Raw genomic sequence first — 14,286 nt, forward strand, 5'->3', positions numbered from 1 at the left:
AGGTATCATTCTTCGATAATACCATTGTGGAATGTTTATTTTGAAATACGGAAGCTAATTTTGAAGCATTAAAATACAAATAGTATCCTGTCCCTGTAGATTTAAATAGGGACGCTGGTTTATGTGCAAATGGTGACTAAGGTCATAAATCACTCTTATCCTTCACACTCTTTTCTTCCAGGCTTCAGGAACCTTAGGTAGCAATGGAAGACATAAACATGTGGCTATCCTTCTATATGGATGTTAGTGTCAACCATGACTCTGCCATCCGAAGGTTCTGCCCTGAAAGAATGGAGCATGAGCAAGGAGGAGAGTGGCAAGACCAAGAGGTAGTACTTAATGAGATTGAATTATGTTCTTCTGATGCTACCAGCACTCCTTGTTTGGCTTCTTCAGAAGTTGATGATTTTGTTGATAGCTTCATCAACATGGATCAGTATGAGTATGACAATGTAGATCAAGAGTCCCAAGAGAAGCATCAAAATTTTGATCACTTTGTGGTGAATGATGAAGATGAGGCTGATGCATACTCCGTGGTGAATGACATCTTTGGATATGTTCCAACCACAACCATGGTGGATGTAGAATTGGAGATCTATGAGAATGTCACAATGCCCATCTCGGACGAGGAGGAAGTTGAAATGAGTGGCTCTTATGGTGCTGCTATACCTGAGTTTGTGCCTTGTGTAGAAGAGACTAGCCTTGGTATGGACCAAGGGCTACACTTGGTTCACATGCTGTTGGCATGTGCTGAGTCTGTGGGCTGCAGAGACACCCAACAAACAGAGTTGTTGCTTAGCAGCATTTGGGCTTTGGCAAGTCCTTCTGGAGATTCATTGCAAAGAGTGTCCTACTGTTTTGCCACAGGATTGAAATGTAGGTTGTCACTTCATCCTCATAATGTCATTGCAAATGGTTCGCTCAAAAGTACTCCTACTATGGATGTCCCTTTGATCACTAGGGAGAATAAGTTAGAAGCTTTTCATCTCCTTTACCAAACCACACCTTACATTGCTTTTGGTTTCATGGCTGCAAATGAAGCTATATGCCAAGGGTCACAAGGAAAAGGCTACATACACATAATTGATTTAGGAATGGAGCATACCCTTCAGTGGCCTTCCCTTATTAGGGCCCTTGCGTCAAGGCCTGAGGGGCCTCCAAAACTTAGAATCACAGGATTAATGAACAATGAAGACAACCCTAAACTTCAAACTAGCATGAATTTGCTTGTGGAGGAAGCAAGCTCATTGGGAATACCTCTTGAATTCCACATAATATCAGAGCCTGCAACTCCACCTCTTCTTACTAAGGAGAAGCTAAACTTGAGAGAAGGTGAAGCTTTGTTTGTTAATAGTATCTTGCTGTTGCACAAATATGTCAAAGAAAGTAGAGGCTATCTTAAGGCAATTCTCCAATCAATAAAGAAGCTTGGACCAATTGCAGTTACAGTGATAGAGCAAGACACAAACCATAATGGTCCTTTCTTCCTTGGAAGATTTTTGGAATCACTGCACTATTACTCAGCAATATTTGATTCTCTTGAGGCTAGTATGCCAAGAAATAGCCAACAAAGGATGAAAATAGAGAGATTGCACTTTGCTGAGGAAATTCTTAATATTGTAGCTTACGAGGGTCCAGATAGAATGGAAAGACATGAAAGGGTAGATCAATGGAGAAGACAATTAGCACGAGCAGGATTTCAGGTAATGCCACTGAAATGCACAAGCCAAGCTAGAATGATGCTTTCTGTTTATGACTGTGATGGATATACATTGTCCAATGAGAAGGGTATCCTTCTACTTGGGTGGAAAGGAAGGCCAGTAATGATGGCTTCTGCATGGCAAGTGGCAAGTGTGTAATATGCCCTCTTAGATATTTGGAAGAAACATGGAGTAGAATGATCATGCACTTATTTATTGCCATAATTTATTTCTTTAATATTTAATTCCAGTAAATCAATCAAATTCTGCCTAGTCATCTGCATATTCCCTTATTAAAGATATGAAATTTTCCAAATATGTTCTTCATTAGCTATTTATGATTGTATTTCTTGACCATGTCATTCACTCCTAAAATTGATATGGGGTGCTGTTAGGATATGGACTGTCATTTTTAAACCATACTATATAAAGCAAGGAAAATTGATATGAACCTCAAGAGAAGTGGGTGGATTGGATCGTCTAGGAATAAAATTTATGTTGAAAATTCAGCCTCCAAAATATCTTGTTAGCAATCGATCATATATCAAGCTACTAATCTCGGAATTGAGCGATTCCTATGTTTGAAACGCAAAAAAGGCCAAGCATTTCGTGAGATATGGTGTGAGATAATTGGGATGAAAATTGAAGGATTTAGGGGTTAGGATTTGACTCTGTTTGGTTTTGTGAACGAAATTAAACTAGAAACCAGAACTAGAAGGCGCTACAATCTAAGGATTGATAAGTCCATGAATGTCACAAGGATAAAAATCCTTGATAAGTTCAACGATTCTCAAAAGAACCGAACTAGTCTCACCAAAAAGGTTAACTTGATAATTCAAATCTGCATCTAAAAGCTATGGTATACCCTTTTATAGTGGGCAGCAACCATAATGAATTCAAATCAAAATTTCTTGCACACAGAATAAACAAAACAGCCCAAAAGTCTTATTACAAAAATTATCTAAATGTAAGATAAAAAAGACAAAACTAATTGCAGAATTTGGGCAAGTACAACACATCCTTCTTGCTCTTAATTCTTCAACAACTTGGATGTTAACTTAAGCCCAATTTGCATGTCCAACAAGGCTTATTCTTTAATCTGAATTAAGTGTACCATTTTGATCTCTTTTTCCTTTAGATTTGGGCTTGTATCAAGTCAAATGAATAAGTGATTTAGAGCCTCTTTAGCTTTTTAGCTTTTGCTCTTGTCATTGGCCTCCCAGGCCTCGTATGCCCTTCATGTTGTCTGCTTTGGTCATGCCACCTCCTATGTCTGCATTATTCCCTCCTTCTTGAGAGAAATTTTCCCTCAAATTGTAGTCCTCTTCTCCTACATCAAAAGGGGACAAATCAGCCACATTAAAAATAGCCCTTACACCATACACACCAGGGAGGTCTATTTTGTAGGCATTATCATTAATTTTGAATAGCACTTGGAAAAGGGTCGTCTCCTCTTGGTTGAAGTTTATATTTTCTTTGGGAAGGAAACCTCTCTTATTGTAGATGAACCCAAACCCAATCACCTGGTTCAAACACAACTTTCTTCCTTCCTTTATTAGCTTTGTCTAGTATAGCTCTCTACTTTTTTTTTCAATTTGTGCCTTTACATTGTAATTTTTGAACATATTCAGCCTTAGTCTTTCCATTATTATGCTTCAAAACAGAGCTGTTAGGCAAAGGTAGCAAATTAAGAGAAGTGAGAGGGTTAAAGTCATGAAAGCTTCTTACCTCACTTACATTCTAAGGAGTAGTTGGCCACTCTTTAATAGCTTTCACCTTCTCATGATCAACCTGCACTCCTTTTGAGCTAACAACAAAACCAATAAAAACTACATGGTCCATACATAATACATTTTTCCACGTTAGCATAAATTTCTCACGCCTTAAAGCTTTTAAAACACACCTCAAATGAACAAGATGATCATCATAAGATTTGCTATAAATTAAAATATCATCAAAATAAACTACAACAATTTTCCTAGAAATACCCTTAACACAAGATTCATTAATCTCATGAAGGTACTAGGAGCATTGGTTAAACCCTTCTCTAATCCTAATTTGATGATATCCAATTTTTAGATCAATTTTAGAGAAGACATAAGCACCATGCAATTCATCCAATAAATTGAAAAGAAAAAAGATGGCTAAACAATCATACAAGAGGGGGGTGAATTGTGTATTACTTCTTTAGCAAGAAACAATAAAAAACATCATTTTTGATGAATTTCAACCAAAACGAATTTAAACAGATATCAAACTTTTTCCAACCCAAAAATAAAATTAGAAAATATCAAATAACATCCAATTCAGAGATTAAACAGCGAAATCAAAATTAGAAGGGAAAAGAGATGAAATTCAATGTAATTCAATACCCTTTTCAAGAACAATACTAAAAAATGCATTTTTTCGACGGAAAAATTCCGTCGAAAATAGTTAAAATTCCATTGAAAATGAAGTTTTCGACGAAAATTAAGCCGTCGAGTATCTCTTCGTTACTAACAAATTTTCGACGGTATTAGAGATTCCGTTGAAAATTTCCGACAGAAAACCAATGAAATTTAGTCGAAAATTATGGAAAAAGTTTTCGATGAAAAATATATTCCGTCGAAATTTTTTGACGAAAAATCAATAAATTTCAGTTGAAAACTGATGTAAAAATTTTCGACACAAAACAAATTCTGTCGAAAAATTTTAGAATTTACTTTTAAAATTTCTCTCTACAAAATTAATACCAATTTTCTATACTACACCTGATAAAAAATATAATCAAAATAAACAACATATCAAAATCAAATCACCTTAATCAAAATCAAATCTCCTTAATCAATACAATAAAATCAAATCTCATTAATCGAAAAGCCTGTATGTATTGCAATAACTTAGGATGTTTTGTTGTCTTGTGTATTTTCTCTATTGGGTTTTGCTATGATGATGCATATGTGACCACATTGTGTGGACCTGATCAATTCATTCTTTGTGTAACTTGTGCAGAGTCATGGTATTACCGCGGAGAAATCGTGAGATGACTGAGGGTCAACCCGACCCGGTCCTGACTGCATTAGCTGAGACGCAGGCAGCTAGACTAGCCGATCAGGAGGCCGCTAGATTGGCCAACTTGGCAATGATGGATGTAACACCCCGTGTATACCCGGTTTGTTAACATATCATCGTATTAAGTTGCGCTTAATTAAAAATGCGGAATATCTTTTTCTTTTCAATTATGACGTCATTATACTTATCCAAGTTGATTACTTAATCATTTTCATAAAATTTCTCCTGTATGTAAATTGCAAATAAACATCTAACTGAAATACCTCATAACATAGATAATGTGAGTATCTAAAATCACGGATCTACAACACGTAGTCCGGACAATATCCTGATATATTATTACAACTCCAAATAAAACAAGACAATAATCAAGTCTATGTGGCATGGACAATCCCCATGCTCACCAAATCAACAGCATAACCACAGAGTCTCAACAGAGGAATCCATAAACTGAATCTAAAAGCATAAGACAGTAAATAGGATCCAACATCCAATCATAACAGCATATCATAAGCAGCATAAACATGTATCATGTATCAGCTAAGCTCTGGCCTCCTGCCACTAGAGGTCTCAACCCTCGCATTACCTGAACCTGAAATAAGCATTCTCCAAACGTGGGGTGAGATCTCTAAACCAGAAATCTCAGTAAGGCAAGGGGTCCTCAAGGATCTTCCACCCCAAGCTCACTTACATGTGCAATATAAGTTCAAAAGCAGTAATTTAATATAATCTCCAAAACTATGCAGTGCAACAGATATTCATGCCATGTGTGTCAATACTATTCTACTGGCCAGAGAAATGCAGGAATACGTTTATTACCTACAGATAGTACAAGGAACATCGGTTGCACCTCACCCACAGCCTCACCATATTGTATGTACTACATACTCAGGCTTACCGTATAGATGGAACACCACATGCATATCATAAAGGCACTAGCATATAACAGCTCAGTAGCATTTCCAAAATATCAAAAGCATGTAACACAGCATGCATATAACCATACCCCCATGGGACATGGTGGAACCACAACATGGCTAAACCGAGGACACGAAAGCTTACCTTGCCAGCTCACTATCCAATGCCAAGAGTCCACACAGCTCAAGTCCAACACAGAGCAGATCACAATCTGATTAGGACCAGCAAGCATATCAACACTCATAGCTCAAGCATAAACATAAAGACTACGTTTTCCTCTTACAATTTATGTCTTAAGGCTTCACACAAAGCCATAAGCCCTTAACCACTTGATTCTGACTTAGTTCAATTAAAACAGAAGTTCAACTTCATTAATCTAGGGTCTACAAACCCCCATTAGCCTACTGAATGAACAGTGCAGCTACTGTCCTTCGAAATCCCAGGATATCTGGATATATGTCGGGGGAATATCCGGATATCCAGATCCCCATATCCGGATATCAATATCCGGATACACATATCCGGATATTTCGCGACAGACAGCAGCTTCTGCATTCGCGAAGATATCATCCAAAGGTTGGGTTTTTAACCCAATGTAACGTCCAAGCATGCATCTTTATACAATTTTAGGTTCATGTTAAGGTTAGTTACTTGTTTAACCCATTAACATACCAAGACTTCATCTTTAAGCATAAAACACCAACAGCTCCTCAAACTCAGACCAAGAAGGAGTACGAAAATGGACCAACAAAGTTTGGTTCTTGCACCCAAAAGTTATTCCTTGGACCTCACAATGCCATGACAATGGCTTCCACCACTCAACTCCCAAACCAGCCCTCAAAATCCAACCAAAACAGAGGCCACAACTCAGAAAAGGTTACCTCTTCCCCTCACAAAGATGCTCACTAGTGTTTACCAAGGGAAAGGAGAGAAAAATCAAGCAAAAGATATCACTTTGGCTCAAAGAAAGAGGAAGGAGAGGTGGTGGCTGATGAAGGCAGCAGCTCCAGCAAAATGGGTCACGTAGGATGGCACAAATGACCTAGGATCATGTGCCCTCTAGCTATATAAAGCCCTCTTAAGCCTTAAACACACAGTATTAACTTTAATTGCTACGCTTAGCATTTTAATCCAAAACTTAGGATTCTTAACCTACTCAATTTTACAAGAATTATCATATTTTTATTATATTTTTCGGAGCACCTTTCCAGTACGCGTTTTTCATAGCCAGTGTCAGTTTCTGGCACCAGTTCTCATTATTTTAACTTGAAACTCGTTTTACAAGTCCTATATATTATTCTAGGAATTATCATGAACTTATTATAATTTTCCGAGATACTTTTTCGGTACGCATTTATACCAACTAGCAGAACCGGTATTTGCACTTTTCTTCCGAAAAGTGACTTTCAGCATTCTTAACCACTTTCTATAATTATTTAAGCCTCATAATAATTATTAGGGTCAATTATGGAGTTATTTCCTAATTTCACATATATAATTAATTATTTTCCTTAATTAACGGTGCGGGTTCTTACAATGGACGCCGTTCGAGAGGCTAACCGGAAGGCCACAAAGGACGTTCTTGAGGCGAACAGGCTGGCGAACATGACCATGATGAGGGTCATGGTGGAGGAGATGCGGGCTGGCCGCAATGAGGGTCAGTTCCCACCGCCACCACCACCACCGCCTCCACCTAGTCTTCAGGATGATAGCCTGAGTCACGTGGAGGGTATCAATCAGCGTACTAGGGTGATGGAACCCTACTTGGAGCAAGCTGAGGATCGCGATGTGATTGATCGTCAGCTTAATGCTTTTCGTAAGCATAAGCCTCCCTCTTTTGATGGATCTTATGATCCTATTGCTGCTGCAAGATGGCTACAGGCGCTGGATAAGATCTTCAGAGTCATGCAGTGCACCGACCCGCAGAAGTTGATGTTCGCCACATACATGCTGGAGGGCGATGCACATGAGTGGTGGATGAACACCTCTCATGCTTTCGAGATGCAGGGTCATGTCATGACATGTCCATTCTTTGAAGACTGTTTCCTTGGGAGGTATTTTCCGTATGATGCTCAGGAGAGGAAGCATGGAGAGTTTGACAGGTTGGTGCAGGGCTCGTTGTCTGTTGATGCGTACATGGCTAAGTTCAATGAACTGGTCAAGTTTGCACATTTCAGGATGGTTATGCCTACTCCGACGTTCTTGGCTGCTAACTTCCGTAGGAGACTTAATGAGGAGATAGCTGACCGCCTTGCTGGAGCTGCATCGAGAGACTTTGGGACACTGGTACAGCAGTGTCGGGACATCGAGGATGTCTGTATCACGAGTAAGGCCAAGAGGACCAAGACTGCTGATGTGAAGGGAACTGGTAGTTCCACTTCCTGGAGAGACAGGAGGTTTGAGGGAATAGGTAAATGTAAGCAGTTGGCGGCTAGGCAAGCACCAAATCAGTTTAAGAGGACTTCCACTCAGGGGAGTACAGCGAGACCTCCTGCTCCCAGATGCACGGGATGTGGGAAGGTTCATGTGGGGCCGTGTGCTACCGGCCAGGTGATATGTTTCCAGTGTGGCAAGGATGTTAGTATATAGATGTCCTAGAGACAATCTTTTGATTAGATGAGGACATATGTGGACCTTTTTATATTGTCGCAAATAAATAATAAGAACTCTTTATCTTGTTTCATATTTTGTCTCAATATTATTGTTAATATATTATATGAGTAACTGGATAAACCCCTTGGAATAAAATAGGTATCTCTTGAGTATCTGTGATGAGATCACGATCATGAGGATTTAAGAATACCGGATGTTTATTCTTACTTTTATGTTCCTAGTCTAGAGACACTGAGAATGAGGATCAGTAATCTCGGGTAAGACTAGCACGACTTATCTACTTGTATTCGGATACAAGGTAAAGACCTCATGAGCTACAGATATGGAGATGTCTTAGCTAAAGTCGTGGGTGGACCTATAAGGGTATAGCTCGCACTGAACAGACCCACAAAGAGGCTCTATGAGGAAATCTTACAAAAGTATTATTAGAGCAGTCTCTTAATATTTGGGTATGTCTTTCCTTAGACCATAAGTTGCCACCTAGACTGTGTTCTAGAAGGCACGCTTTGACTGTATACCTCGTCTGCCTGAAACATGGAGACTCATAGGTACACTGTTGGGCTTGTCCTGAAAGAGCACAAGGCTAAGGTGATAAGCTGAAGGAATTCGTCAAATCTCTATGAGAGATTAGGTTATCTGTAAACCGGAGAAATCGGGATGACATTTTCAAGGACTCGGGAATCTATGCATAGTAAAAGAAGTCATGAGATGATCTGTCGTTAGAGTCAGTAAATTGAAGATTCCCTATTTCGAATAAAGCTTACCCTAAACCGCAAGGGTTGATACGTTTCCTTACCCTAGGTTTAATGAGGAAGGTAACCGAGACGAAAGGAAATACATACGGCAACCAAATATGTGTAATAGGATGATTATGTCATTAACCTAACTAGCTCTGGGGCAACAAAGCATTGCTAGTGCTCTATGTTGTCATTAAATGGGTTGTGGGCTTATTGGGCCCAAGCTCATTTATGTCAGTGGCTATGTTGGGCCTGATGGGTCACACACTAACACCTTATTGTCTTGATGATATAGCATTAAAGGTATTGGGCGTAATAATGGTTGTTAGCCCAAGAAGAAGTTTGGAAGCTCACCTAAGAGGGAAAGGGCGCATGGTAATTGTAATGGGCTTGGATGATCCAAGACATTATTAATTAATTTAATTAGTTAAATTAATTATCAAATATTTAAATTTTGAATTTGAATTTTGAATTTGAATTTTGAATTTAAATGTTTGAACGTTTGAATTTAAATATTTGAATTTGAATTTGAATTGGCTGTGAAAAGTTGTTTCATAACAAAAGGATAAGATGAGATCTTGATGAATCAAATCCCAAGTATCAAGAGAAGATCTTTGAACATCTTCTAGCAAGATTGGGGCGCTGATTTGGTGATCCTTTGATGGTCATATGGTCAACCAAATAAGCTCCAATCAGATTTGGTTTGTTGAGAAAATAAGTGAGTGAGTTGGTTCAATTTGAATTGCAACTACTCAATGTATTTGGACTGTTTTTGGGCTGAATAAGGGCACACCAAATGGATGGCCATATGATGGTTATTACGTCAGATTTTTGACTAGGTATAGACTTAGTCTCATGAGGATATGATAGGAGGTTGTTGGCTAGATTTGAATTGCAACAACTCCACTTATTCCTCCACCATTGGGCGCTACATAGGTCAGATTTTTGGGAGAAAAATCTGATTCAAATCAATTTGATCTCTCATCTCCAAAAGTGCATCCTTTTGTTAGGTTCTCTTAAGGGTTTTTTCAAAAACACCCAGCCTCTTCTCATAGAACTTTATGTGCCAATTTGTGAGTCTTCATGCTGAAAATTCACTCAACTAAACACCTTGAAACCTAAGCCTCTTTCTCTCCTATTGGACGCCTAGCTAGCCTTCCTTGGTGTTCGATTGGTGGCTTTTAAGAAGTGTTCTTGCATCTTGACGTAGGGTGGTGTGGATCAACATTAGAGGGTTTGAACCTTCAAACCTTACACTGATCACTTTGGAGTTTTGAATCACGAACAAAGGTATCATTACGTCCTAAAGTACGTATCTTAATTTGCATGTGTGTTTCCGCTCTTGAAAAATTTTATTTTCATCCTCACATGCCTACGGCCTTCAAAGGCCATTTTCTTTCAAGTGGTATCAGAGCTCGGTCGCTTTACCATCGACGGGTGATGGTACTTTGTTTGTAAAAACTTGTTCTTTACAGTCAAAAGTTCTTTAAAGAATTAAAGCTTGAATCTTAGCATATGGATTTTGAATTACAATGCTTTAAATTGTTAAAGTTTTTATTTTATGAACATGTTAATGTGATTGCTATGTTCATATATCTGTATGTGTTCATGGTTTTGTTCCTTTTTCTTTGTGAAAGTTTTGAAAAGAAACACCTTTTTGAAAGGGATAATTCGGCCATTAGGGGTACTTTGAGTACCTTGATTGTTTTCTTATTTTTCTCTATGAATTGTTCCATGAGAATAACATGAAATTTTTGTGAAAAATTTTATCATATGTATACATATGTGATTCGGCCATCCAAGGTGTGATGTCTGCATGCGTGGTTTAATTTTGTGCTCTTTGAGAAAGAGTCATCAAAATTTGAATTATATTAATTGTTATATAATTCAGCCATTAAGAGAAAAATTAAGAAAATTTGAATTATGATTGTTGTACTGATATTTTAATTGTTAAAATGTTAAGATGTATGGATGAACATGTTTTGTAATATTTGATATTATGTGCTTGCAAGTTATTTAACTTTTCAGGTGCAGATTGGAAGGGGATGGTCATGGTGCCCGAGTTTAAATTTCAAATTTTAAATTTTAAAGTAAAGGTGTAATTTTGCTCTATTTAAATTAAAGATGTAAATTTAAATTTTGAATCTTAGTATCTTCATTTGTCCCTCCAAAGATGTTTTGCAGTTTCTTTAGATATGTTGTAATTAGAGAATTAGGCTAGTGGCGTTTAGACGAGAAGAAGCCGTGGCCTAAGGAGCAAGATGGAAGAATGCGCGAGCACCATGACTGTCTCAAATAAAATTGTTTTATATGCTTGTATGTTTTAAAACGACTAGTATGCATGAGATAGTGTATCGCGGATGTATGCTTTTATGTTTTAAAAACGACTAGTATGCATGAAATTGGACAAATCGCGTTTGTATGTATTATGATGCACGTCCAATTACGACTAGTGTAATCCGATAGATGTTTGACATAGGTTACGACTAGCATGATAATAATGCATACGCGTTTGATGAGACTTAATAAACCCGAAATAAAAGGAACCCTAAAGAAATCAATTATTAAGTGCATGATTACCTCCTACCACCAATATTACTCAAACCTCCTCTAAATAGGGTGCTCCAAAACCCAGTTGGGACCCACTGTTTCGTTGCGTAAGAGAAATATTAGAAGTGTTAGACACTTAGGGTGCTGGTTAGTGCTTAACTGAGTACATAAGTTGCAGGCTCAGCCGGGCTCATGTGCTTAGGGTAATAGTGCTCGGTTGGTTGCATGAGATGCACCACTAAGTGACAAGGAGTTGTCAACCTAATGTTAAAGAGAGGGTATGAGATATTGTTGATAAGGATCAGTTAATTTATTCTTGCGGTCTTAGACGAGGGTTAAAATAAATGATCGCACTCTTAAAATCCCACTAAGGTAAAATCTAAAAGTAGAATAACCCTAAGTCAAATTTAAAGGTCATTGACTTAGATAAAATAGTGGGAGGGGCATATTATTTAAAGTCTTTAATAATTTGTTCTTATTACACAAAATATATTAATTAATTTATCTTTATATTTTTCAGTTTTAGTATGACTAATCCACTGTCACTGCGCTCCATACTTGATACGAACAAACTGACCAGTTCAAACTTTATGGACTCGTATCGGAACTTAAGAATTGTTCTTAGGGCCGAAAAGATAGCTTATGTCCTGGATGCTGATTTACCCTTAGCTCCTAAGGAAGGGGAAGCTGGTTATGAGAATTTCGATTTCGAAGCTCATAAACAGCACATGGATGACAATGTATTGACAGTCTGCATCATGTTGGCATCCATGTCGCCTGAACTGCAAAAGCAGCATGAGCATATGGATGCTCCCTCTATTTTCTTACATCTCAAGGAGTTGTATGATATTAAAGGCAGGCATGAGAGGTATGAGGCATCTAGAGAATTATTCTCATGCAGGATGTCTGAGAGCATGTCTATGAGCAGTCATGTTCTTAAGATGATCGGGCTCATTGAGAAGCTAGGAAATCTAGGCTTCGTGATGGATGCCGAGCTAAGTAATGACTTAGTCCTCACCTCACTTCCACCTTCCTTCAGTCAATTCATTATGAATTACAACATGCATGGGATGATTGTGAGCTTGCCTGAGTTGTTGAGTATGTTAACAAATGCTGAAGTGTCTATCAAGAAGGATAAGACACAAGCTCTTCTGATTAGTGGGCCTAGCAAGGCCAAGGGTAAGGGCAAGGAGCCTGCAAAAGGCAACTCCCTCAAACCCAAATGCAAACCCAAAAAGAAGGGTAAGAGTGCATCCAAGGACAAAAGTGATGCTGAGTGCTTCCATTGTGGCAAGAAAGGCTGAAGAGTGTGAAGGACAAGAAGCATGGTGATGCTTCTACCTCAGGTATTTACATGATTGAGATAAATTATTCTTGTGCTAATCCGACTTCATGGGTATTGGATACCGGTTGTGGTTCTCATATTTGCAATTTGTTGTAGGTGCTTAGGAGCCCTAGAAGATTGGAGAAGAACGAGGTGGACCTCCGCGTTGGTAATGGAGCAAGAGTTGCTGCTCATGCTGTTGGAGATACCGACCTCATTTTGCCTACGGGCCTTTTATTGCATTTGAATAATTGTCTTTATGTTCCAAGTATTTCTAGAAACATTATTTCTATTTCTTGTTTAGAACAATATGGTTTTGCTTTCACTATTAGGGATGGTACATTTTCGATCACTTTGAATGGTATTGTTTTTGGTACTGCTTCTTTAATAAATGGATTATATGTTTTGGAAATGGGAACTGAAGTGCTCAATGTGAATGTGAAACGACCTAGGACAGATAATCAATCTTATCTTTGGCATTGTAGACTAGGGCACATAAACGAAACAAGATTGTCTAGGATGCATGCAAATGGATACCTAGATTCCATGAATTTGGAATCCTATGGACAATGTGAATCTTGTCTAGCTGGGAAAATGACTCATCACAAGCCCAAAGGGCTTGAGAGTCATAGGGCTAGTGAGTTATTAGAACTCATTCACACTGATGGATGTGGCTCAATGTCTATAGAGGCTAGAGGAGGATACTCCTATTTCATTACCTTTACAGATGATAAATCAAGATTTGGGTATGTGTACCTAATGAGATATAAATCCGAAGCCTTTGAAAAGTTCAAAGAGTATAGGAATGAAGTAGAGAAACAGCGTAGCAAGATGATTAAGACATTGCGATCAGATCGTGGTGGTGAATATCTGAGCCATGAGTTTCAGAATTATCTGAGATAAAATGGAATTATCTCGCAGCTTACTGCACCTTACACACCACACCAAAATGGTGTATCCGAAAGGAGAAACAGGACCTTGTTAGACATGGTTAGGTCTATGATGAGTGAGACTCAACTTCCAAAATCGTTTTGGAGATATGCCTTAGACACAGCGGCATACCTTCTAAAAAGGGTACCGTCTAAATCTGTTCAGACCACACCATATGAGATATGGAATGGTAAGAGACCCAACCTGAGTTACCTCAGGGTATGGGGATCGCCAGCATATGTCAAAGCGTTGGCATCAGACAAACTTAGTGCTAAGAGTACTAAATGTCTATTTGTGGGGTATCTCAAAGGTACTAAGGGATATTACTTTTACTCCATGGATGAACACAAGGTGTTTGTGTCCAAGAATGCTGAGTTCCTTGAGAATGATTTGATCTCTAAAGGAGCCAGTGGGAGTAAGATTGCTCTTGAAGAAGTTCAAGAACCACATGAACAGATTGAGG

General features: G+C 38.4%; 1 protein-coding gene across 1 annotated transcript; it reads left to right on the forward strand.

The window, feature by feature from the left end:
* Positions 1 to 218: 218 nt before the first annotated feature.
* On the forward strand, positions 219 to 1,859 carry LOC133299448 (GRAS family protein RAD1-like). Its single transcript, XM_061498906.1, has one exon. It carries the CDS (start codon positions 219 to 221, stop codon positions 1,857 to 1,859), a length of 1,641 nt encoding a protein of 546 aa, XP_061354890.1.
* Positions 1,860 to 14,286: the final 12,427 nt, after the last annotated feature.

Source organism: Gastrolobium bilobum, unplaced genomic scaffold, assembly GCF_033153095.1.
Source record: "Gastrolobium bilobum isolate Gb01-03AN ecotype WA unplaced genomic scaffold, APGP_CSIRO_Gbil_v1 utg37311, whole genome shotgun sequence".
In the NCBI taxonomy this organism is placed as follows: Eukaryota; Viridiplantae; Streptophyta; class Magnoliopsida; order Fabales; family Fabaceae; genus Gastrolobium; species Gastrolobium bilobum.